At 41.2% G+C, this 27,165-nt stretch overlaps 1 protein-coding gene and 1 long non-coding RNA gene across 10 annotated transcripts in view; one reads left to right on the top strand and one right to left on the bottom strand.

Moving 5' to 3' along the window:
* Positions 1-25,789, top strand: part of LOC140506079 (von Willebrand factor A domain-containing protein 5A-like) — a 63,902-nt gene extending 38,113 nt beyond the window's left edge. For 3 of the 9 annotated variants that reach the window (XM_072612844.1, XM_072612842.1, XM_072612843.1), the window contains 6 exons: positions 10,762-10,997; positions 11,595-11,672; positions 12,318-12,404; positions 22,924-23,060; positions 23,433-23,559; positions 23,711-24,457. In XM_072612844.1, coding sequence (XP_072468945.1) covers positions 10,762-10,997; positions 11,595-11,672; positions 12,318-12,404; positions 22,924-23,060; positions 23,433-23,559; positions 23,711-23,853 — 808 coding nt within the window. In that variant the 3' untranslated portion in view covers positions 23,854-24,457. The other 6 variants (XM_072612848.1, XM_072612845.1, XM_072612846.1 and 3 more) reach the window with 6 other exon arrangements.
* LOC140506082 (uncharacterized) lies at positions 1,810-17,800 on the bottom strand. The gene is made up of 3 exons (XR_011967765.1): positions 14,831-17,800; positions 14,078-14,274; positions 1,810-2,297 (listed from the first exon to the last, which is right to left on the bottom strand). It is a non-coding gene; the product is annotated as an uncharacterized lncRNA (long non-coding RNA).
* Positions 25,790-27,165: the final 1,376 nt, after the last annotated feature.

Here is a 27,165-nt window from a genome sequence, read left to right on the forward strand (position 1 = left end):
TCCTGTAGTTCACTCATTTTGTACAATTTCCTGCTCTGTCCCTTCCTGTTCTTTACTTAGAGCTGTGGAAGGGCAGAGTTTTTGTTCCAGCCAGATCTACTAATGCTGCAGGTTCTAGTACCCTGAGCCTTGCCCCCTGTTCTGACAGCACTTTGCGGGCCCCACCCAGCCTTAGCTAGGATTTGCCTGATTGTTCCTGATCACATTCTTGCAGAAACTTGGGACTGGATGTTGAGAGTTGACTTGGAGGTGATAATCATTTAATATCATTTCTGGATTTTAATAAGGGGCCCAGCCTGAATTAACCAGAAGAAGAGGCTGGACCTAACAGCTTCTTTGTTTTCTGAGTAAAGTCAGAGAATACCTCTTCCTAGGTCAACAAGGTCAGATGGGGCTGACTTAAGAGCACTCTTTTGGAGACCCTTAACCCAAGACACTATCTTGAATAAAGGGATTTTTTCCGGTATCTTAATAGTTTGTAGACATATACTATGTTATGGCATAGAAAACACAGATATCCTGGGTTGTAATTTCAATTGACACTCTGTCAACTCTCATATTGTATTTGCCACCTCTTCACTTAAGAAAATTCCTTTCTCATGGTATAGTTAAACACATATAGACATCATAAATCTGAGGGACACAGATGTTCTTGGATTGTCCTAAAACAGACTTAAGCCTGGTCATTCTTGTAACAGTCAGAACTTATGGCTCCTTGTACAAATTTTCTAGCTTAGACTAGCCCAAAGGGATAAAACTATATGCATTAACATATCCCCTAGCCTGTTTGCTTCCTTTAATCAAATTTTGAGGTGAACTAGGTGTCATATGGCATAAATAAGGACTTCTGCACAGCTGAATTCTCTGGGTGAGTCTAGGTTTTACTGCTTTAAGGTGATAATTAGCAAGCATTTCTTAAACACCATGTGCCAAGACCTCTAGGTGCTACAGTGGATAGAATGCCAAGCCTGGAGTTAGAAAGACTCCTCTTCTGTGAGTTCAAACCCATCCCCAGACACTTAATTAGCTGTGTGATCCTGGGCAAGTCACTTGCCTCTCAGTTCTTCCTTTTTAAAATGAAGTGGTGAAGGAAATGTTAAAGCACTTCAGAACCTTTGCCAGGAAAACCCCAAAAGGGGTCAGGGACAGTCAGACAGGAATGAACCTGAACAAGAAAAAAGATATGGTAGGCAATACGCAAATGCTGATTACAAGGAAAAGCAAAAACAACTTCTGCTCTCAAAGAGCTCATATGCTGTGGGAAAAGAAACCATGAAAATAACTTAATATTTATTAAAATATTACTAAATACTAAATAAAAACTTGTTAAATGTTAAATACTTTAAAAAAAAGAGAAGTTAAGGCTGAGCATGGAGGGCCAAGGAACTGCTACAGGTCTTCAGAAGGGTAGGACCCATTCCCATCAATTTTCACTTTCTTGGTATCATGGAGAAGTTTAGCCAAGGTTAACGATGACTTCTTGTGGCTGTTTTGACCTTTTAGTATTCACTGAATGTTCAGAGTTGTGTCTTAGCTAACTTTTTAGAATTTTTTTTAAGTAGGTAAGGGCACCACTATTTCTTTTCATAAAATATTAGGGTGCCAGTGGGAAGTCTCCTTGTCATCCCCAGAGAGTCCGCTGTGGAGTGATACAGGTCAGAGACTGACCTGGCTCATGGTAGAGAAGAAGCTGGGAGAAGACTTCCCTAAACATGACAACCATCACTATACCCAATAGGATTGCTTGTTTAGAATTGTCAGGTCTTGATATAAATCAAAGCTATGAGTTGAGGAATAAATCATCTTTACTTGAGAAACCAGGTTAGATTCCAGGGTAGAAAACCTGTCGCCCTGGCAGCCAACTCACTGAGAAAGGTTCTGTCAGCAGGGTGAAGCCCACCCATCAAAATGCAGAAGAGACCAAGCTGGGTTGAAAGCAGAAACATTTTATTAGGAGGAAAAACAGACTCTAGTGCAGTGGTTCCTAGTACAAAGGAGCCCATAGCCTAGCAGAGGCAGGGGAGATTTATGCTTGAAAAGCGCAAAAAGGATGTTCATGAGGGGCTAGGAAAAAGAATAGACAATCTTTCCCATAAACAGGAGGACATAGAAGCACATGCTTTGAAGGTAAAGTTGACCACAAGGCTGCTTTGGACCGGTTTTGGGGGAGGGATTTCAGCTCAGCAAGGTTATCCAGTGAACACCAGCAAAGGAGTCTGGGAATGAGCAAAACTTTGGCTCACTGCTGATTGGCTTCTTTCAGCAAACAGGCTTTTATCTGTGTCCAGTGCATCTGCCTGGTAAGGTAAATCATAAAAAACAGACACATTAATCTCAGGGGCACTTCCATAGTTTCTTATCATTTGAGATAAGGGGAAGGAGGTGGTATGAGGTTGCAAGGTCCTAACAAAGGAGTCTACAGTGGCCCCTGGCAAGGAAACCCACTTCATTCTGGCTGTTTTGCTCTTCATGCCATGAATCCCACTGGAAGGGGGCAAGGACATTAGAAGCTGAACTCCAGCTTAGGCTAAGTTCCTTTCCACGATAAAATCTGTGGGTGGGGAGTTAGGGTACAATTCAGCCCAGCCTAATCGTGAATAAATCTCTTAAGAGCAGGAATTTAAAAACATTACTGAAATTCTGAAATTACTAAGATCATTAAGGGAATGGCAGGTAATATTTGGTGTTAATAATTTTCTGTCATAATGTTAACAATTTTCTGTCAGAAGATACTCTGATGAGAAGATCCAAGAACTAAAGCAAGGTCAGCAGAAGAGTTGGATAAAGACCAGTGACAGAAGAAAAAGGTATGGTAAATACTGTCATCAAAGTATATTGCAGACCACTGAAAGAGGACATCAGTAAGGACACTGACACACATCACAAATTTTACTCAGACATTTCAGTTCTCTAAACATCTACTAGAACCCTTTTTTTCTTCCTCATCTTCTCCAACCAGAACAGCTAATACTTTTCTGACTTCAATGATAATATCCTCCTTCAAAAATTGAAAGAAACCAACTAGGGAAAGTCCATTGTGAATTTGATGCTCACCAATAAGGAAGAACTGATTGTGAGTGGAGGGGACAGAAACTTTGGTGGGGAAGTCATCACTGCAGCTTAGAATGTGTGACAGAGAAGTAGAGAGCCAGGCAGAGTTTGACACAGGCTCTAGATTTTAAGAGCAGACTTCAAGGGGTACAGACACAGAAAATGTCGAATTTCATGACCCAGATTTCTACAGGTTTTCCAAAGCAGTAGCAAACCTCCTAAATATATTGAAGATTCCCTTTAGATGCTGAGGTTCTTAAAAACAGGAACATCTTGGTTTCTAAACTTGTTTCACAGTGTTTTGCACCCAGTAAGGGCTTCACAAATGCTTTGTCATTCATTCAACCAACCATTGTTGAATACCTCCCAAGACTGCTCTCAAAAATGAAATTCTTCAGTGACTCCCTTCAGGAAGACAAAGGGGAATAATAAATAGCCTAAAGAAAACCCCCTATGACCACTTGGAGAACTTTACAAAAAACTTAGAATTTTTTTTTTTAATAGTTGTAAAAATGGTGAAAGCAAGATCAGGTAATGAAAAATGAATGGAAAAGCATGCCTTTGTCATGTAAGAAAAACATACTAGACTACTGAAATATGGATTGAGCTAAGACTGCTAAGGAAATCTAAGGATGACCAAAAAAGAAGAAGAATCTGGCTTCCTTTAGGATTTGGGTCACAGCTTGGTAAGACTCAGAGAGGAGAGTTCAACAATAACACACTCTCCTTGGAAACAACTACAGCCCCTACCAACAGAAACAAGCCCATTTGTTGACTATATAGTTCCTCCCTGAATAAAGTAGGGACTGCCCACTTTGGGCATCAATCCTCCTCTGTCCCCTTACTTTACCTGTGCTGGAACTGAAGCCACCACTTCTCCTCTAGCCTTTCTGCATCTCCTACATGTTCAGCTATTGCAATTCTATCAGTAGGTAAGGCTCACTGTGCCTAAGTGAGTGAGTTAGTGAGTGAGCCTAGGGGAACTTGAATCTTGGCCTCACAGATTGAATGGAGACATGTCTATTCTGTCTGACCTCTTCTTTCCCTGTTTCCTGCCACCTTTGCCTGCCTTCCACCTGGTGGATTGTTTCTTGCAGAGAATTCTGATTCAATAAAAAACTGAGTCAGCAATGGTGTTGGAACAACATCTATGGATTACTTAAGAGTTCACTTTTCTTTGTTCTTATTTTAAATAGAGTTTCACCATGGAATACCCTTGTGGTCTTCTCACTCACTCCAAGCAGCCAGGTAAGTCTACCATGAGTACCAGCAAGGAAAAGAAAAAGGAGAGAGAACTCTATAGCCCTTCTGTGGAGTCTTTGGTGCTGAGAATTGAGGGCTGATGTGCATTTCCTTCCTCCAGTGCCCCTTAAGAGCATCTCAGTGGCTGTGTCTATCCGTGAGTTTGTGGCAGATGTGTCTGCAACCCTGGACTACAAGAATGAGGAAGCAGATCCTGTGGAAGCATTCTTTGTGTTCCCCATGGATGAAGACTCTGCTGTTTATAGCTTCCAGGCTCTGGTGGATGGGAAGAGTATAGTGGCAGAAATACAAGAGAAGCAGCAGGTAGTAGGGATGGTACCTCAGGCCTTTCCATTACATTCTTTCTGTTCAGTCAGTATGTTTTATTTGTAGTCTGAGCTGGAAACACTGAATTGCTTTTGTCCTCACTTGAGCAGCTATTTTGCTCATACTATTCTCTTCTGACAAATGAGGGGGTTGACCTAGATGGTCCTCCAGGGGCTTTCTGACCCTAAATCTCTGTTTCTTGACAGACACCATTTGGAGAGAAGTCAGCCTGAGTGGCTCTTGCTTCTCCCCCTGACCTTGCTGTCTTTTTCTTTCAGACTGCTTCCCCTAAGCCCTTTCCTTATCTCCCCTTCTGCCTCTCTCCTCCAAGACTTCTTTTCCTCTACTTGTTCCTAAGACATCCTCATTCCTGCTGTTCTTCTTGCCCCTCAGGCCCAGGAGAATTATGAAAAAGCCATCTCCCAAGGCCAACAAGCCTTCCTTCTGGAGCAGGATAGTAGCTCTGGTGACATCTTCAGCTGCAGTGTAGGAAATTTGCCCCCTGGCCAGAAAGCTTCTGTCACTCTGAGCTATGTTCAGGAACTGTCCCTGGAGGCAGATGGGGCTGTTCGCTTTGTCTTGCCAGCCATCTTGAATCCCCGGTATCTCCTGCAAGGTGAGGAGTCTGACTTCCTCTAGTAACAAAGGGATGGCAGAGTGTGGATGGAAGAACAAAGGGGATATCTGATTCTGCCTAGATCCTATGGCCTAGGTGAGAAAAGCAAACTTAATTCCTTCTGGGATCCTCACTGTGTGGCTCATTTCAGAGTCAGCTGAGGCAAACAACATCACCTCTTCAATTCCTCGGGTTCCTGGGAAGGAGCTGCCCTACACATTTAGTGTCAGTGCCAATGTCTGCTCTTCAAATGGCATTGAGAAGGTCGAGTCTAACTGTGTTCTGAGTCCCCTGCAGTATTTGGAAGATGACAAAACTGTTGCCCAGGTAACTAACTAGGAGGGGAGCACTATTGCCTTGGTTCCCCTCCTGACTTCCATACTTCAAAGCCCTGCTTTCTGTTTCCAGTTACTCTCCAATGTCCTGAACTCACATTTAACATGGTGATATTGTACACTCTCCATCTTCTTCTAGACCTTGACTTTTCTCCTTTCACATCAACTCCATCCCAAAGCATCTGACCAATGAGAAATTAACTCTGCAGCCCCTGGTTCTCATCGGGGAGTTCAGAAGAAGCTCCTGGAATTTTCCTTCTTTTCTTAGCATTGTTCTACTCTGCCCCATCCTCATTCAGGTTTCCTTGGCTGAAGGGCATCAGTTTGATCGAGATGTTGAGATTCTGGTTTACTACAGGGAAGTGAACACACCCAGTGTCTCTGTGGAGCTGGCCCAGGCTGATGCCAAACCAGGTGAGCCAATCTCAGGAGCTTGCTCACCATGCTGAGGATCTGCCCCCTAGGCATTCTGACATTCGTCAGAGAGGTACTGATAGACTTGTGAAATGGTTGTACTAATGATATGCAGTGGTGGTCTCACAAATCCCAAGAGGGTGATTCATTACCTTACTGAAAGAGAACAAGGAAGGATTTCATTATAATACCAAATATAGTATTGCTAAGGCTTAAAGAAAGAACAAAGTTACTGTCCTGACTGTTCAATATTGTGCTATCATCTTGTGACTTAATTTAAAGTCATAATTTCTTGTAGTCTCAGACCCAGAATCCCAGAATTGGAAGAAATAACATGGACCCTACTGTCTAAAGCAGGTTCTTTGTATAGAAGCTGTTGTCTAGCCATGGCTTCCCTTTTTGTTGGTAGGACCTTATATGTTATCCATCTTCAATTTATGGTGATTAGATTGGGCACATGGTTCTAGTTGGATGAACTCTTTTGGGATTCTCTCAAGTGATGTGTGACCCACCCAATTGTTTAGGTCAGTATATGTCTCTGAGGTACTTCACATGATGTCAAAGGATGTAGAAGTACCCTGTGCATGAGATGGTTCCTTGTCCTGTACAGATTGTCATTGGCAATTTTGTAAGTTGTCTTAAGTCCATTTGCAACTAGAACACAAATGCAAACCAAAAATAAGAGCTGAAGGTGTGATAATTAAACCTTCTACCTCACTCAGCTTCTTTCCCACATCATTTTGTTTTCTGGTGACATGTGGTATATATTTTGGTTATTTATTTTATTTCATATATTTTTAACCTCTGGGTAGGTTCCCTGATGGGAGATCCAGCTGTGATGGTGAGCTTCTACCCTGCCATCCCCAAGTCTCAGGGAAAGAACACTGCTGAGTTTATCTTCCTCGTGGACTGCTCAGGGAGCATGTCTTCCCGCATGAGTAGCACAGGTTTCCAGTTGCGCATAGATAGTGCCAAGGTACCAGCTTTTTTTCTCTTTTATGAGCCTCTTGCATACAGTTTTTTTCAGGAGTGAGAATGGAACTTGTGAGATTAAATTAATCTGGTAATGATTATTTCCTTATGTTGGGCTGAATTTGAAAGTGACCCCTTTAAGTGTAACTCACTGGGACTGGAATCATGGAGGGGAGAACAGGGTGAGACCCAAGTAGCACAAGAATGGAAAATGGCAGACTTCATTTTTTTTAATAATGTCTTCTCTCTCTTTCCTCTCAGGAAACTTTGGTCCTGCTGTTGAAGAGTTTGCCCCTTGGTTGTTTTTTCAATATCTATGGATTTGGATCATCCTTTGAGTCATTCTTTCTGTGAGTCTCTGGCTAGAGTCACAGAGCTGGGGAGAAGGATGGAGGGTAAAAGGGGAAGTTTTAGGGGAGATATTACAAATAGCATAGCTATGGAATTTGTGGTATAAGACCTGTCTTTGGAGCTGGGGCTTATGAGAAGGAGAGGAGGCTTAAATTCTTGACACTACTGGAAAATATCTCTCATGGAACTCTGATGTGTATGTGTCTCAGAGAGAGTGTGGAGTACACGCAGCAGTCCATGGAGGAGGCTGTGCGGAGAGTAAAGGCTTTGCAAGCTAACCTGGGAGGAACTGAAATCTTAGAGCCACTGAAGAACATTTATAGCAAATCCTGCAGGCCAGGCTATCCTCGGCAGGTGAGCAATGGGACTGGGACAAAGGGAGCCACCAGTCTTGTTTAGTTGGTGGGTCCTCCGCATTAATCCTGGCTGAAGTCAGCAGTGACCAAGTTCATTTGGAGGCAGTTGGGGTCACGTGACTTGCTAGTAAGTGTCTGAGGCTGGATTGGAACTCAGATCCTGCTGTCTCCAGGGCAGGTGCTGTATCTCTTGGGCCACCTAGCTGCCTCATGTTAAGTCCCTAGTAAGAACAGACTTGGGAGATCTAACAGAGTTTCCCCTCTCATAGAAGGATCTCATCCCTTGCCCTAGGAATGAGTCCTATTAGCTATACAATGACAACTGAAAATTCATTTTGCAATTTGTGATGTGCATGACATAAATGAGAAATTATATAAATGATAATCGTATTATTTATGTCATTTGATTCTTACAACAATTGTGAGGTTAGTCCTACAGATGTTATTGTCTCCACTTTACAGCTGGACCAACTAAGGTTTGGAGTTGAGTGACTTGCTCATGGCTATAGAACTAGTTAAGTGATAGAGACGGCTTTGAAGCCAGGCCTTTACTGATGGACTGTGAGTCCATCCTTCTTTCTATTACACTCACTGTCTCTTCAAATTATTGCAGAGTTCCAATGAAAGGTCTCGCTCACAGAAGACCCTGACTCAGCAGTTTAGGATGCTCTGAAAACTCCCAGTTTAGGAGGCTCTGAAACCTCTCAGGTGCCCTGAATGAACTACCTACATCACAGTTGCTGAGACTTTTTAAATGCTCAGCACAGTGGCTGGCACATAGCAGGTGCTTCATAAATACTTATTACCTTCTTCCTGCCACAACCCCATATCCCAGCTCTAATGGCATCTATACTGCTGCTGGCAAGTGGCCATCCAACCTCCCCTTATAGACACACAGTAATGTGGAGCTGAACAGTGAGGTAACCTGCTCTGTGGTGGGACAGGTGCTGTAGTTTGGGTCAGGAGAGCCCTGGGCTGAGGCACCTGATGTGGCTTTGACAGGATCTGTGCCTGCTTGTCTCCCTCTGCAGCTCTTCCTCTTCACAGATGGGGAGGTGTGTGATACATGGAAGGTCATTGCTGAAGTTCAACGTCACAGTCAGAATCATAGGTATGGTTTTCAGGATTCAGCCTGTGACACATACTTGCTCCTTGTGGCTCTGGGCCTCAGTTTCTTCATCTGTAATATGAAGGATTTGGACCAGCCAGCCTCAGGGGTTTCCTCCTGCCCACTATGATTCTGTGATGATGATCTGTAGATGGCTGGGTATGTTATCCCTCACCAGGAGTCCACCCCCTAAGGCATTTGTCCTCTCATTCCCCACTGAAGCAGGGGTTAGGAACCCTTTACTACGACTTCCATTAGCCAACTTCTGTCTTCTCATTGCAGGTGTTTCTCTTTTGGAATTGGAGAAGGGGCTTCCACCAGCCTTATTAAAGGTGTAGCTCGGGCAGGTGGGGGCACTGCAGAATTCATCACAGGCATGGACAGAATGCAACTCAAGGTGACCTGGTTTTCTGTTTTCCAAATGCATCTGTTCTACCCTGAGGCCCCACAAGAGCTCCCTGATCAGGGATATGTCCTTGTCCCCACACCCTGTGCTCTGATGATTTTTGTTTGGAGGTGGTTGGGAAGTCTGCCTGGTGGGTGAAGAGGGAACTTTCCCTTTCTACAGCCTTCCCAGCTGTAGACCTGAGAGTTCTTGAGTGTGGGGCACGGGATACCCCTGTGTGTCAAAGGGTGTTGAGGATGTTCCCTGGGAAAGTCTCTGGTCAAGACAGACAGATGCTTAAGAAACATGAACATTAAGGGAATGAAGGGTAAAGTCTGCCTGGGACCTTTCCTTGTTTCCCTGGATTTTCAGCTTCTACAACTTGGCTTTACTTTTTTTGTAATGGCAAAATTCCCACTCTCCCAATTTTCCTGTAAATGACAAAAGGAACTGGGGCCCAGATTGCAGTGATGTGTTCAGGAGTTTGGAAGAGTGTTGAAGCCAGGTTTCTCACATGACCAAGGAGGAGGAAATGTCTTTCAGCCCTTACTTAGCATCTCCCATCAAGTTCCTCCCTTCCTGTAAACCCTCCTTTTCCAGGGGTCTCTTCCAGCTCAAGCACTGCAGCTTCCATTGTGTTCCCCCAGGCCCTCAGGTCTCTCAAGCAGGCCCTGCAGCCAGTGGTACAGGATGTCTCCTTCACCTGGACTCTGCCCCTTGGGATGGAGCCTTCCTTGCTCTCCCCAGCTCCTATGGTCATCTTCAGGGGTCACAGGTTAATCATCTATGTCCGGTTGAAAGGGACAAATGCAGTAAGTCCCCCTCCCTACTTTTGGGCCCCATGGTTGTAATAGCCAATATCCAAACACTACCTTCGGCTTTTCCTTTTCTGTCAGTAGGTAGTTGATGGGCTCATCTAGAGGATGGCACATGGAAGGCAGGAACAAGTTCTCTAATTTCCTTTCCCTTCTGGTATACGTGGACCTTGATAATATTTTTTCCTGAATATGATTCCACTCTGATCTGGTGCAGTATATGGGACAGAGGCATGGCTCTGGGTTCCAAGGACATGGGTTCATTTATCACCTCAAATGACTTATGATCAGGAACAAGTCACTGAGCTCCTTTGGGCCTCTGTTCCCAGTTATGTAAAATGAGGGAGTCAGACTGCGTGTCTTCTGAGGTCACTGCAAGCTCTATAGCTATGATCTTATGCTTGTGATTTAGACCTCAAGACTGCCCTTAATGGGCAGTCTACTCCCTGACCTCTTTTCTTATCCTCTTCTAGTCCAAACAGGCAGCAGGTGAAGTATGTCTTTGCTACACACTCCAAGGTGAAGATTTCAGGAACACAGTGCCATTCTCCCTGGACCCTAAGGCAGATGACAAGTAAGAATGCTTGGTGATTCCTCCCTCCTTTTTCATCTGCCTGTTTTTGAGGGTTCTCTTCCTCCCTTTCCCATTAATCTCTCTCCTGTGGACCCAAACATCTATTTTTTTTATTGCCATTTGCTTTCCCCAGTTATTGGTAATCATTAGGAATTAGGGGTTAGGACTGCCTTGCCAGGTGCCCATAGGTAGCACAGATGATTGTCTTGTTCCAGACTGACCATTCATCGCCTGGCTGCCAAGTCCTTGATCCAGACCCTTGAAGGAAACTTACAGGATGCTGCAGAAGTGAAGAAAAGAGTGGTGGATGTTAGCCTTCAGTTGGGAGTTGTCTCTTCTCACACTGCCTACATTGCTATCAATAAGGAGCTCAATCAGCCCATTCAGGGACCCCTAACTTGGAGGGACATTCCATTGGCTGGTCCTTATCAGAGGGCCTTCAGAAGTGTAGGTAAGGTGGATCTGAGCCCCTTTACTTATATTCTAGAGATAAAACAGGAATATTGGTGTTTTGTATTTTGTATTTTGTGTTTTGTATTTTGATGTTTTTGTTTTTGTTTCTGGAAATTATGACTGGAATTTTCAGATGCTTTATTGGAGTAGCTTTTCTGCTGTAATGGGAAGGGAGGAAGCATCTCTTGGGGGAGATGGAAAAATCACAGAGAGAAAAGAAATAAAGGGGACTGGATAGAAGTATTAAGAAGCTGAAATCTTAGAGGGCAAGAAAGCCATGCCTGCTGAAATTATGGCCATTATTTGCCTATGTCCTTTAAACTACAGATATGTAGCTGAGTACACAATGTTGTGTAGCTGGGTATTACCTACCAAGAAGATATTGGGGACACACTCAACTGTTGTTATAGGGGATCACTTTGACACTTACAGAGACAGAAGCTCCTAGGGTAGGATCTTATCACTAGAGAAAGAGGTTATGCCAGGGGCCTCACACATTGAAGAATAACTTTCCTTCCTCTGGACTTTCTCACAGTATCTGACCCACAGATACTGAGGTTATTTTGATCTTAATTCCTGTCATGCTGGGTTTCAGGTCATTCTGCATCTCCTGCTTGCCTGTCAAACCTTGTCATATTCAACGGCCCTGTTAATGAGTTCTTCTCTGATTATGGTAACTGTCTGACTCAGACATTTCAATGATACCACCTAATAGAAGTAAGATTCCATTTTTTTTCTTTTATTTTGTATTTTTGCCTATTCCACCTGTAGGATTTTTCAAAAATATCTGCTGTATCTTCTAAGGTTACCTGCTCAGTATAAAGAGAAAATAGAAGTCCTCAGGAAGAACCTTTGAGTATAACCACAGTTAGGGATTGTGGTATGAATAATGGTCAAGGGAAGGAAATTAGGAAGTGTGGGTCAGATGTATAATGGTGTCACAAAAATGGCTAAAATTATCACCACTTTAGTCCTGTATCCCTTAAACTGCAGTTCTGTAGATGGGTTCAAAATATTTGTAGATGAGTATTACCTACCAGGAAAATTTTGGATGTTGAATAGCTGGTGTAAGGGACCACTTTGATACCTCCAGAGACAGAAGCTCCTGGGGGAGGATTTTTATGGCTAGAGAGAGGGTATGCCAGGTACCACACACCTTGAAGAATAGTCTTCCTTCCTCTAGATTTCCTGCCTGACCCTGGGATACTTAGAAGGTTGTTCTGATTTTAACTCCTATCCTGCTGGGTTTCAGGTACTTTTGTAACTCCTTTGCCCATTTCATTTTCATATGCTGCGTCTCTGACATCCAACACCTTAGAAGATGGTTGTGCTTTATCCGAGCCTGAAGATTTGGATGATTGTGATAGTTGTGGATTTTACGGTTCCACAATGATGTCTACCAGAGGTAACATTACATTTTCTCTCTTATTTTGTATTTTGGACTATTCCACCTGTAAGATTTTTCTAAAGTGCCTGCTCTTGCTTAACAAAAAAGAAGACTGCCATGTTTGCTAATTCAGCCCAACCTTCTTTTAAAATGGCATCACTCCAAGGTAGCCCAAGCATCATATTTAGAGAGGATTCCATGGCTAGAGGTGAAGGGAACTCTGGACTCTGCTTTAGATCATTGCCCCTTTGTGTTTTTAGATCATTACCTCTTTTACAAATGATTATTGCTTTGAGGCTTGACTCTGAAAAGTATTAGGCAAAGGAAGAAAGTTGACTTTTTTCATATTGTCATTGTGGGCCTTGCTTGACTGCCATGTACCCTAGTAACTCATATCATTTCTTCACAAAGGTATATTCTTCCTGGTGGCTAAGCATCAGCTCTTTCTTCTTCTTTTTTCTGTGCTCTAGTCTTCACCAGACTTTCAGTAAGAGCAGAGGAATCTTCTTTATGCAGGTTGGCACTGAACAGCTCCATCCTTTTCCGGGATGTGCTATCAGAGATGTGTCTGGAGTGCTCCTTAGTATGTGATCTGTGAGGTTATAAGGAGTCACTGGAATTTGTCAAGATGGGAAGTCACATGGTTAGGTCTACATTTTATAAACATCACTTTTGCAGATGTCTAGATGATAGATTGGTGTGGGGAGAGACTTAAGGCAGAGAGGACAGTGAAGAGGCAATACAATAATCCTAAGGATGGTGAATTAGGTTCATGATCATGTAGGTGGATGGAAAAGGAAGAGAGTGCTATGAGAGGTAGACATTATTGGACAACTGATCTGGCTGTGTGGGATGAATAAGAGGAATCGAGGATGACTCCAAGTTCATTAATCTGTCGACTGAGAGGATGGCTATGCCTTTAACAGAAACAAATTATGAAGAAGTTTGAATTTGGGGAGGAAGATAATAACTTATTTTGTGGACGTGTTGACTTTGAGATGCCTACAGTATCGTGAGTTTAAAATGTTGAATAGGCATTTGCTTATGTGAGACTGTAACTCTAGGAGGGAGATGTGGGCTAAAAATATAGAGTTAGGCATTATCTGCATGGAGATAATTAAATTTATTGGAGCTGGTTATGTTACCTACTCAGTATAAGGAGAAAATAGAAGTCCTCAGGAAGAATCTTTGAGTATAACCACAGTTACGGATTGTGGTATGAATAATGGTCAAGGGAAGGAAATTAAGAAGTGTGGGTCAGATGGAGAATAGTGTCACAAAAATGCTAAAATTATCACCATCTTATTCCTGTATCCCTTAAAGTACAGTTATGTTGAAGAGTATGTATTCAAGAAACTAAGAACATCTTCATTGTTAATTTCTGAAGATAGGTTGAGAAGGATTAGGATTGAGAAAAGTCTATCTGATTTGGAAGTTAAAAGACCATTGACAATTTAGGAGAGAACATTCTGAGTTTAGTAATAAGACTGGCAAGCAAGAAAGATATTGAGAGGTGAGATAATTGAGGAAGTAGAGGCAGAGAGCGTAAATAGCTTTTCATTTATATTTCCAAGCAATCATCTGGAAATCCCAGTCTTGATCTCAGTCTCGATCTGTTTTTCACTTCCCATCTCTACTTTTTCCTCCTGCATTCATCATGTAGCAGTGATTTAAAATCAAACAAAGCATACCTGTGGTCTTAAGATCTTGACTTTCTTGCTCAGTTTTTCATGATCTTCAGGAATGTCTTCTAGGTTTGTCCTGGTGACATTCTTTTCCCCTGTAGGATCAGGAAGAGTGAATAGTGGTTTTCGGTGAGATAACCTCAGGAGGTTCTCCTGTCATGTACTTGAATAAGAAAGCTTTCTTTTGTTATGGAGAAATGGATCTAGAGGATAAAACCAGAAGCCATAGTTAGAAGGTGGAAAGTCACAAGAAAAAGTTTGACATAAATAAAAAAACCTTATAAACTAGAATTATGCAATAGAAAGAGGGGCTGCTTAGAGGTAGTGAGTTCACCTTTGCAGGTGGTATCTAAGGAAAAGCGGAAGGGATGGTGTAGTGGGGATTCATGTAGGGTCATTTGGAATTTGACCAGAGAACAATTGTGGTTCCTCAAAATTCTGAAATTTTGTGATTCTCTGAGAAGGCTGAGTTAGTCAGGAAGTCATCAGCCATTTTTGCCTCGTATTTTTGACTATTTAGCAAATGGTCTTTCCAGTGAATCTACTTCAGCATTCTTCTGAAGGCTAAACATGTGCTTTACTAAAAGGACTGAGCTCCCAGCATCACTTCCTTGGGAAGCTCATCAGACTTATTCCATAGCTCCACATATTCTGCCTCTTCACTTTCTTCTCTACATTGAACTTGCCAACTTAACACAGGTGAGGACTCTCCTGTTCTTTATAACCTCCCAGTCCCCTGAAACATAAAGCTTTTCTTACCTTTCAAAATTCATGACATAGTAATATACTGAAGAATTTTGCTAGTAGTTAAAATTAAGGTCAGTTGCCTATAATAGGAAGACATCACTCTCTTCTCTTTTCTGGAAAATAAGGGGAAAAAATGAGGGCTCTTCCATTCTTTTGCTATTTAAAAAAATTATTAGGATAATTTGTTTTTATATCACTTTTGTTTCTAAATCATCCTCTTCCCCCATCCTTTATATTGTAACAAAAGACAGCCAGTCAACACATTAGCTGTGTCTGACAGTATGTCAGCATTTTTCCAAATCCATAATACCTCCAGCTTTGCACAGAAAGGAGCTTCCATTCCTTTCGAGAATATATCATTTGCACTGATAAACTGGGATAGTCAAGAGGCATTCCCCCAGAATTTCTTTTCATTCTTTCTTTTTTTTAACCAAGTTCTGTTAGTAAGTTAATTTTTAAATAAATAAGTGGATGTTGATAGGTAGGAAATATTAAAAAAGATAAGGCACAGAAATAAAGCATTTTGAGATTTCAGCAAGATTTATATAAACAGTTACTCCATAGAGGATTAAAATTAAATTGTCCTGTTTATTTTTCTTAGTACTTCAAACAAAAGATACATTTTTGAAGAATCTTCCATTTTAATTTTGGACACATAGGGCCCACTATAATTTGTAGTCATTTATACTCATTAAATTTGTAGTCATTAATATTGTTTTCTTTTTTTAAAAAAGAGACTATACAGACCTTGATTGTGTGGAAAATATTTAGTTTCAGCAGAACCAGGAGATCTTTGTGCACAGCAAGGACCACAGTGTGCGAGAGTTTTTTCTGGTAGACTTGGAATTTTGTAATAACGCAAAAACTTCTTATAAAAAAAAAAAATCCCAATGGTGGTTTTCTAAGGCAAAATGCCTTCCACACTCAGAGAAAGAAATATGGAAGTCATTCACAGAATGTAGCAGATCATGTTTGTGTATGTGTATGTGTTTGTGTATCATGTTTTGATTTGTAATATGATTTCTTCCATTTATTTTAGTCCGACTACATAGCATGACTATAGTGAAAATGTACTCAATAGGAAAGTATATGTAGAACCTATACAGTATTGTATGCAGTCGTGGGGAGGGAGGGGGGTAGTAGGGGGTAGGTGTGGGGGGGATAAAATCTCAATTGTATGGCAGTGATTGTTAAACATTAAAAAAAAGAAAGAAAAGAAAAAATAAGATATATCTATAAAAGCAAAATAAAAAAATAAAAAAAATTAAAAAAAATATTTAGTTTCACAGAACTGAATTCTGAAACTGTATAAAATGGTTAACGTTGAAGAGAAGTCTCAATAAGCTTACTTGGTAAGAAATATTCTTAAAGATGAATTATGTAATAAATTTGAATCTTGATATATATTCTTGTTTTTTCAAAGCTTTCTTCTTACCTCCTTACTTTCTAGTTGCAATTTATCAATACATCTAATTATCCAGAATAGAAGGAAGGCTTAGGGGTAGGAGTTTGCCAGTCAGAAATCAGCCAAAGTCCAGACAGAATACATAGACATCATTAGAGACTTCCTGAGATCACAGTACAGTAGGATGAACCTACTCTTAAAGGTTTCTTTCTGATTCAAATGTTAATCTAGCTCTTCAGTTATTTAATGCATGAATATGTATTACTGGAACTGCCAGATAGGTAAAGATAGATGGTATATTCTCACAGGGTATTGAAAAAGTCCTCTTGCTCTCCATATGTGCTCCTCTACCATTCTTATTAGTAGTTTTCATGGTCAAGCCTTTTCATTGTGCTTGGGGTGCTTTTCCCCTAGTTATTTCTTTCTTTAAAAAATATCCCATTTTGTTTTTCTTCCAATTACGTGTAAGAACAATTTTAATCATTTTCAAAAAACTTTTTGAGTTCCAAATTTTAATCTTCCCTTTCTCCCTGCTCCCTCTCCAGATAGTAAGCAAACTGATGTAAGTTATAAGTGTGAAATCATGTAAAACATTTCCATATTAGCCATTTTGTGGAAGAAGCCTTGCAGGAAGAAAGGAAAAGAAGGAAGGAAAAGAAAGAAAGGAAATCAAGAAAAGAAAGGAAGGAAGAAAGGAAAAGAAAGGAAGGAATGAGGGAAAAGAAAGAGGGAAGGAAGGAAGGAAGAAAGGAAGGAAGAAAGGGAAGGAAGGAAAAGAAAGAAAGGAAAGAGAAAGGAAGAGAGGAAGGAAAAGAAAGGAAAGAAAGGAAAGAATGAAGGAAAGAAAGAGGGGAAAGGAAGAAATGAAGGAATGATGGAAGAAAAAGAAAGAAAGAAAAGAAGGGAAAGGAAGAAAGGAAGGAATGATGGAAGGAAAAGAAAGAAAAGAAAGGAAAGAAGGAAGGAAGCGAAGGAAGGAAGGAAAAGAAAGGAAGGAAGGAAGAAAAAGAAAGAAAGGAAGGAAGGAAGAAAAGAAGGAAAGAAAGAAAGAAGGGAAGAAAGAAAGAAGGGAAGGAAGGAAGGAAAAGAAAGAAAGGAAAGAGAAAGGAACAGAGGAAGGAAAAGAAAGAAAGGAAAGGAAGGAAGGAATAAAAAGAAAGAAAAGGAAGGAAGGAAAGGAAAGAAAAAAAGAGAAATTAAGAAAGGATGGAAAAGAAAGAAAGGGCAGAAAGAAGGAAGGAATGAAGGAAAAGAAAGAGGAAAGGAAAGAAGGGAGGAAGGAAAAGAAAGAAAGGGAGGAAAAAGGAAGGAAGGAAGGAAAAGAAAGAAAAGATGGAAGGAAGGAAGGAAAAGAGGGACAGGAAAGAAAGGAGGAAGAAAAAGAAGGAAGGAAGAAAGAGAGGAAGGAGCAAAGAGAAAAATAGTATGCTTCAGTCAGCATCAGATTTTTCTCTGGAAGTTGACAGCATTTTTGATCATGAGTCATCATCATATTGCTGAGAATAGCCAAATCATTCAAAGTTCTTCATTGTACAATATTGCTGTTACTATGTGCAATATTTTCGTGGTTCTGCTCACTTCACTTTATATCGATTCATATAAGTTTTCTGGTTTTTCCTGAAGTCAACTTGCTTATTATTTCCTTTTTTTTTAAAATTAATTTATTTATTTAACGTTTAACATTCTTTTTCACAGAATTTTGGGTTCCAAATTTTCTCCCCCCTTGTCCCCTCCCCCCACCCCAAAACACCGAGCAATCCAATTGCCCCCATCACCAATCTGCTCTCTCCTCTATCATCCCTCTCTACCCTTGTCTCCATCCTCTCCTCTGTCCTGTAGGGCCAAATAACTTTCTATACCCCTTTACCTGTATTTCTTATTTCCTAGTGGCAAGAACAGTACTTGACAGTTGTTCCTAAAACTTTGAGTTCCAACTTCTTTTCTTCCCTCCCTCCCCACCCCCTCCCTTTGGAAGGCAAGCAATTCAATATAGGCCAAATCTGTGTAGTTTTGCCAATGACTTCCATAATAGTCGTGTTGTATAAGACTAACTATATTTCCCTCCATCCTATCCTGCCCCCCATTACTTCTATTCTCTCTTTTGATCCTGTCCCTCCCCATGAGTGTTGACCTCAAATTGCTCCCTCCTCCCCATGTCCTCCCTACCATCATCCCCCCCACCCTGTTTCTCCCCTTATACCCCACTTTCCTGTATTGTAAGATAGGTTTTCATACCAAAATGAGTGTGCATTTTATTCCTTCCTTTAGTGGAATGTGATGAGAGTAAACTTCATGTTTTTCTCTCACCTCTCCTCTTTTTCCCTAAATTAAAAAAGTCTTTTGCTTGCCTCTTTTATGAGAGATACTTTGCCACATTCCATTTCTCCCTTTCTCCTCCCATATATTTCTCTCTCACTGCTTGATTTCATTTTTTTAAGATATGATCCCATCCTCTTCAATTCACTCTGTGCACTCTGTCTCTATGTGTGTGTGTGTGTGTGCATGTGTGTGTGTGTAATCCCACCCAGTACCCAGATACTGAATAGTTTCAAGAGTTACAAATATTGTCTTTCCATGTAGGAATGTAAACAGTTCAACTTTTATAAGTCCCTTATGACTTCTCTTTGCTGTTTACCTTTTCATGCTTCTCTTCATTCTTTTGTTTGAAAGTCAGATTTTCTTTTCAGGTCTGGTCTTTTCATCAAGAATGCTTGAAAGTCTTCTTTTTCATTGAAAGACCAATTTTTCCCCTGAAGTATTATACTCAGTTTTGCTGGGTAGGTGATTCTTGGTTTTAGTCCTAGTTCCTTTGACTTCTGGAATATCCTATTCCACACCCTTCGATCACTTAATGTAGAAGCTGCTAGATCTTGTGTTATCCTGATTGTATTTCCACAGTACTTGAATTGTTTCTTTCTAGCTGCTTGCAATATTTTCTCCTTGACCTGGGAACTCTGGAATTTGGCCACAATGTTCCTAGGAATTTCTCTTTTTGGATCTTTTTCAGGTGGTGATCGGTGGATTCTTTCAATATTTATTTTGCCCTCTGGTTCTAGAATATTAGGGCAGTTTTCCTTGATAATTTCATGAAAGATGATGTCTAGGCTCTTTTTTTGATCAAGGCTTTCATAATTTTTAAATTGTCTCTCCTGTATCTATTTTCCAGGTCAGTTGTTTTTCCAATGAGGTATTTCACATTATCTTCCATTTTTTTCATTCTTTTGGTTTTGTTTTGTGATTTCTTGGTTTCTCATAAAGTCATTAGCCTCCATCTGTTCCATTCTAATTTTGAAAGAATGATTTTCTTCAGTGAGCTTTTGAATCTCCTTTTCCATTTGGCTAATTCTGCTTTTGATAGCATTCTTCTCCTAATTGGCTTTTTGAACCTCTTTTGCCAAATGAGTTAGCTTATTTTTCAGGGTGTTATTTTCTTCAGCATTTTTTTGGATCTCCTTTAGCAGGGTGCTGACCTGCTGTTCATGCTTTGCTTGCCTGTCTCTCATTGCTCTTCCCAGTTTTTCCTCCACCTCTGTAACTTGATTTTCAACATTTTTTGAGCTCTTTTTGAGCTCTTCCATGGTCTGACCCCATTGAGTGGGCTGGGATACAGAAGCCTTGACTTCTGTGTCTTTCCATGATGGTGAGCATTGTTCTTCCTCATCAGAAAGGGAGGGGGGAGCTACCTGTTCATCAAGAAAGTAACCTTCTATAGTCTTGGTTTTTTTTCCCTTTTCTGGGCATTTTCCCAGCCAGTGACTTGACTTCTGAATATCTTCTTCACACCCACTTTGCCTCCATATCCACCCAGCCAGCACTTGGGGTCTGAGATTCAAATGCTGCTCCCCAGCCTCAGGGCTTTTGGTGGGGGCAGGGCTGCTATTCAGTGTGAGAGCAAGTTCAGGTGCTCAGGTGGGGGCAAGGCTGCCTCCAGGGCTCAGTTCCCTCAGGGGATTTATGCAGAGACCTTCAACAATGGATCCGAGCTCCTGCCTGCTTGGGGAGCCCCTGTCTGCTCCCACCTCCACTGCTGTCTCCCGAGGGGGCCTGAGTTTTGGGGGCACCCCACTCCCCTCTCGACCTGCCAAAGAGACCCTCTCACCAACCCTTGTCACCTGTGGGTGGAGGGACCCACATGGCTGCTGGAGATTCTGTCCCTGAAGCCTGCTCGGATCCTCTCCTCTGGGCGGCGCCGGGCGGCCAACGCAGTCCTGGGCTCTGCTCTGCATCCGCAGTGCAAAGAACCTTTTCCGAGAGGTTTTCAGGCTCTCTGGAACAGAAATCTCATCCGCTCCAATGTTCTGTGGCTTCTGCTGCTCCAGAATTTATTGGCAGTTCTTTTTTACAGATATTTTATGGGCTGTGGGTTCAGAGCTAGCGTATGTGTTGTGTTTTTACTCCGCCATCTTGTCTCCGCCTCCCAGAAGCTGCTTATTATTTCTTATAGCACAATAACATTCCATTATAATCATATACCAGAACTTGTTCAGGCATTTCCCAATTGATAGACAATCCCGCAATTTCTAATCTGTTGTCATCCTGAAAAGAGATGCTATAAACATTTTTGTACAAATAGGTTCTTTCCCCTCTTTTTCTTTTCAGTCTCTTTGAGATACAGACCTAACAGTGGCATAGCTGGATCAAAGGGTACGCACAGTTTGAATGCCCTTTGAGCATACATCAAAATTGCTCTGCAGAATGGTTTGATCAGTTTACAACTCCACCATTTGTGTATTAGTATTCCAGTTTTCACACATCCCCTTCGACATTTATCATTTTCCTTTTTTGCCATGTTATCCAACCATTGGATGTGAGGTGTATAAGATTTCAGAGTTGTTTTAATTTGCAATTTTCTACTCAATAGTGATTTAGAGCATTTTTTCATAAGACTAGACATAACTTTGATTTCTTTGTGTGAAAATCATCTTTTCATATCTTTGGACCATTTCTCAATTGGGGGATGTCTTGTATTCTTATAAGTTTGACTCAGTTTTTCTTATATACTTGAAAAATGAGGCATTTATCAGAGAAACTAGCTATAATTTCTCCCTCTCCCCAGGTATCTGCTTTCCTTATAATCTTTTGTTGCATTAGTTTTGTCTGTGCAAAAACTTTTTGATTTTATGTAATCAAAATTATCCATTTTACATCTGATAATGCTCTCCAGATCTTGTTTGGTCTTAATTTTTTCTGTTACCCATGCATCTGACAGATAAACTATTACACGCTTTCCTGATTTTCTAATGGTATCGCCCTTTATGTGTAACTTGTGTACCCGTTTTAACCTTATCTTGGTATACAGTATCAAATTGCTCTATGCCAATTTTCTGCCATACTGTTTTCTAGTTTTCCCAACAGATTTTGTCAAATTGGAAGTTTTTGTCACAAAAATCTGGATTTTTGCCATTTCTATTTTATCCTCTGTTTCTAATATATCAGGGCAGTTTTCCTTGATAATCTCTTGAAATGTGATGTCCAGGACATTTTTGATCATGGTCTTCTTGTAGTTCAGTAATTCTTAAATTATTTCTCCCAGATATCTAGGTCATTTGATAAGAAATTTCACATTTTCTTTTTTTTTCTATTCTTTTAATTATGTTTTATCGTATCTTGATGTTTCATGGAATCTTTTGCTTTCTCATGTCCAATTCTAAATTTTTAAGGAATTATTTTCTTCAGTGAACTTTTGTGTCTTTTTTTTTTCCCCATTTTGGCTAATTCTATTTTTTTAAGGAGTTATTTTTTGGTGAATTCTTGTATATCTTTTTCCTTTTTTTTGGTTTTTTTTTACCAAGGTGCTCATCTCTTTTCCCAGTTTTTCTTCTGCTTCTCTAATTTTATTTTAAAAATATATTTTAAATCTTTTAAAAATGAATGCTAAAAATATCTACATATAATTGAGAAAAAAGTAAAATATTATTTAAAATAGTATCATTAGAAAAGAAATAAATAAAATTCTCTTTAAGCTCTTCTGTAAGTACATTTTTGGGGCTCAGACCAATTTACATTTTTCCTTGAGGCTTCACATGTATTCATTTTGACACTATTATTGTCATCTAAGTTTGTGCCTTGAATCCTCCCTGTCACCACAGTAACTTTATACAGTTGAATTTTTTTGTTTTTTCTCATTTTTTTCTGCCTGTTTTGTGACTTTGTGACTTTGTACTTGTATGTGAGTATTTGGCTCTGCTCCCACACTGTCCTATGCCTCTTGTACCCAGGCTCTGGGGCCTTGCTACTGGCTTTCATTGGGCCTCAGGTCCTAGATGCTGTCTTGCACTGGTTAGGAGAGTCTCCCTGCTGGCTTGAACTATGGGTGGGCTCTTGCTGCTGCCTGGCTAGGGGTGGTAGGATGTAAATACTGGTCAGGAATGGGGGCAGGATTAGCTGGTGGCCTCTACTGGGGACCAAGCCTTGTTGTCCTTTTGGTCTGGCAACCCTTGCTTGTACTAGTGTAGGGCCTCCCAGGTGGATTGCCCTGGGGGTCAGCAAGGCCTTGGGGGAATTTGGGGGCACTTGCTGTCTGAAGCCCCTTGGATATGAAACATAGGGGCTCTCAAAATATCATTAGGGCAAGGAGCTTTCTCCATTTTACCCTCCTAACATGTGCTGTTTCTCTCTAGTAGGTCTTAACAGAATGACATTTTCCCTCAGCTGCTGTGGGGGTGTGAGTGACACTGAAGTTTACTGTTTATTCCCCCAGACACATCCCCTCCAGAGTCTGCACTTGTACAGCTGATTTCCCTTCAGAAGGCAAATGGTTCCTGGGAACTGGATGAAGCTCTGGCCTCAGTCCTGGGTGTGAGTGTTCAGAGTGCATTGGCTTCATTTCCTGATCAGGTAAGATTCCAGAGAGAGCAGGGGGTAGGATGGAGTGTGTATTATGGGGAAAAGCAAGAGAGAGGGAGCAAGGAAGAACAATCTACTTTGGAACAGAGTGATGAGAGCCGTTGCCCATTAGATGTGGTCTGTGACTAAGAGAGGTTGATGGAAATACTTTCTAGACCTTAAAGGTAGATAGCTCCTCATGCTCAGCAAACATTTGTTCATTCAGGAGAGCAGTAAGGGCAGGGAACTGGAAGGAGAAGTAGATAATCTATCTGGGGTCAGTTCTTTCTATGGCCTTGGATGGGACAGGAACCATCCAAAGGTTTGTCTGCCCCTTTCTGGGGTCCCCCGACCCTGAGACCTCTGGTTCTGTATGTTCTCTAGAGTAAAGATGTCCCAAGGTGGGCCACTATCTTGGCTGTTGTGTGGATGCACAGCTGCAGTTGGGACCAGAGAGAAGAATGGGAACTTCTGGAAAGGAAGGCTGTGGCATGGATCCAGGCTCGATCAGGTAAGGATCTGCCTTGAGAACCTTTCTCCTTGTAAATCAGGAGATTTACTTTTCCCTCAGGATACTGCCTGATTAATCTGTCTGGGGTGGGAGATGGAAGGATTGATGGTCTGATTCCTTTTTGTTCTACTTTTTTGGTCTTTCAACCCAGAGGAAGAACTCACACGTAGTGAGGGACATGGAGGAGACATGAGAAGAAGGTTGGAAATGCCCATGGGAAAGGGTGATGGGATATCAAGAACTTTTGACAGAGTAGTCTTGGCTGTCTTCACATTCCTTCTGCCAGGCTGCTAGCATCCCTCCTACTTTAGTCCAATGGATGCCCCCAGGATGAGCCCGAGGCTGATGTAACAGCTATTCACTCCTCTGGGTTTCAAGAATATCGTACCTCCAAAGTGTTCGTGAAGCTAGAAAAAGCGAAAAGGGAATTTAAGGGATGAGAAAAGAGAAGGAGCATGACTCTTGGTGTGAAGATAGTACTGCCTTGTGTTAAACATAATAAATGTTTAAAGCATGTTTGCTGTAGCTAGAAATGGGAAGGGAAAGGCAGAATAGGAGTAGAAGTAGCTCAGTAGTACAGTGGATAGAATACTGATGCTAGAGTCAGGAGGATCTGAATTCCAATCTGGCCTCAGATGCGTACTAGCTGTGTGACCCTCAGCAAGTCCCTTAACCCTGTTGCCTCAGTTTCTTCATCTGTAAAATGATCTGGAGAAGGAAATGACAAACCACTCCAGTATCTTTGCCAAGAAAACCCCAAGTGGGGTCAGAGAGAGTTGTACACTATTGAAATGATACAACCACAAGAAGAGGAGAAAGAATGAATAAAATAAAGAGGGATGAAAGGAAATAGGATACAGACTAGTGAAGTGAATTTACTTCTCTGCTTTTCCTGGCATTTGTTGTATTATCCATCATCTTGTGTTTCCAGACTCCTCCCTGGGTGAATGCATCAAAGCTGCCAATGCTTTCCTGAAATCATCTGTGGATCCTGCTGTCTTTGGCCTGTGAGAGTAGAAATGGAAGCATTTATCTTTGGCTGCTGCTCTTTGCCCTTATGCTGCTAAAAACCTGTTGATGTGCCTTCCTTTTTGATCATAATCATTCCTCATAGGGGTCGGTCCATTGCAATTCAAGTGTTTATCAAAGACCCTACTATGTCTTGGACATGAGCTAACAGCTAATACTATGAAGACAAAAGTGATAGTCTTCTCACAAGCAGCTTGCATTCTTCTGAAGAAAGCAGCAAGTATACAAATTAGCAAATCCGAACATACACACAAAATAAATAAAAACAATTCTTTTTGGGGGAAAGTGGAGAAATAGGCAGAAGAAGTAACAACTGGAAGAATCAAGAAAGGCCTGTTTGGGTCCACAAACACTTTTATACTAGACCATTCTTTGTGGTTACCAGGATCTGTCACTGCATAAAATCCATGAAGTTCAGGACTGGGGAAGGTAGATGCTGCTCTCACTTTTCCCCTTCCCCCAAGCAGAGTATCTCAAGGCACATGAAAGAAAGAGTGCTTCCCCTCTATTTCATAAATGAGCAACAGAAGGAGGGAGGTGCTAGTTTGAAGTATCTTTTACTCTATGTGTAGGTAGGGATTTCACTTTAAAGGAATGAAAATTGAGATAAAGGCAGGACATGCATCTATTATGACATGTTATTGTATAACAGAACTAGAATTATTTGCTTTAGATGACTTTAAAAAATTCTTGTAAGACTTTATCTTGCGTACTACTTGGACAAAGATGGTAAACAGGTAAGGACCCCAAACAAAGGCAGCTAGGGTGAAAAGTTTAACATAATTAGGTTTAACTTGGGGCATGGGCTTGGGAAGAGATATCTGAACTGTTCTGGACCATTCTGATATTGTCTGTGTGGGCTTTATATCCTCTGCTTACAAGCACTGATGAGCTCCCCATGCCACCTATGGCATCTGTTAGAGACATAGAGACTAACTTGTGCTCATGGAGGTGGAATTCTATGACTGTGGGCTGCGGGCCCTTGGCTTTTATGCCCTGTTCTCTGCTTGACAACAATCGTAGTAGAGAGATCTGGGATAGAAACAAGCATCTGCCTCTCTCTGAGATGAAGGAAAAGGACTTCTCTGCATGTTACAATCTTATATCCTCACTTGCTTTGTCATGGGTATGTAAGCTTTTGATAAATCCTTTTATTTGCTGCAAATATTCTATTACCCAGAATAAAATGACTTGCCTATTAGTGCTGTTTGTTTTAGCTGGTATTTTCTTCTGCCTAGTCATAGTATCCTGGTTCTTACATCCCTAAGTTGCTGTCCTGATTGCCTGCTTTCCCAGTGGGCAAACACCATCCCTTCTGCTCTTTTTCTCCATATGTGCCCAACTGTCCCATATCATAAGCAGGACCCTATAATTCAGCCTGTCACCCCAGTTCCCTTGGGTTGGAGATACCTGTGGCAGGATTTCCCAGGAATGTCTAGATAAGCCTGCAATTCATGGCATTGGTGGAGGAGAAAGAGCAAAGGAATGATCTAGCATCCTTAAAAATCTGCCCAGGTACCTGAAAGAGCATTCTCAGTCTGTTTAGTGGAAGATACACATTCCTGACTCCAACTGTTCTCATTTACTTATCACGTTATTATGGAGTGGCGCAGAGTTGGCTCCCGAAGCAGTGAGGTCCATGACTTAACCTTTTGGCCATGGACCTTGATGCTCAGGGGCTGAGGGTTATTATAGATACTTGGGGAGTCCTTGGGAGGTTCCTAATAAGAGGCTAATCTTCATAAGAGTGTGTGTGTGTGTGCGTGTGTGTAGGGGAGACTGAATTGGCTAAGGTCAATGTCCAAGTCAACCACAACCACTTCTATCCATAGGCTTTTTACAGGTCATCAACAATATCTCATCTTAGCAGTGGCTTCCCACAGGACATCAAACATTGGTGATTGACCAATAGGGTCCTAGATGACTAAGCAAGTTGTGATTTTAAAGCAAAGGAATGTCAGTAATGATTCCTAGGGGTGAGGGGATATTGCAAATACAAGTCCTTAACACATATTAATATATGTTCTTAGAACAGGCCTAGCTAATGCATCATGTAATGATCTTATAAATCAAATGTAATTACTATGATCAATGTATGGTTAATTAGTCATAACTAATTTTAGTAGCATTAACTAACATAAGTAACTAAAACTTTTCCCATTCTGCTTAATTCACTAACATTCACTGACACCCATTCAATCACAGTGAACTGAGTGAATACTGATTAAATGCAGTAGGGATATCAAAATTATGTTTACCCTAAGAACTGTTCTAAGACTCAGTAATATGAAACACTCTTAAAAGCTTATCTTTAAGCAAGTACTTTTCACAACAATCTTAAGAGTTGGCGACCAAGTAGATAACTATCAATAATATAGGAGCTACAAGCAAGTCAGGGTGCTATGGGTAGTAAGGGTAGGGGTTAGGAAATGGAATGTTGCCTCCTGGAACACTTGAAGTTTTATTTCAGAAATAAGACCTCTGTGCAAGAGGTGGAACAAAAACTCTGAACTAGGGCTGAGGAAACAGGTTTTAGTCCTCCCCTGCCCTGTGATTTTTGAGTTTACTCCATATGAA

Source organism: Notamacropus eugenii, chromosome 5 (assembly GCF_028372415.1).
Source record: "Notamacropus eugenii isolate mMacEug1 chromosome 5, mMacEug1.pri_v2, whole genome shotgun sequence".
In the NCBI taxonomy this organism is placed as follows: domain Eukaryota; kingdom Metazoa; phylum Chordata; class Mammalia; order Diprotodontia; family Macropodidae; genus Notamacropus; species Notamacropus eugenii.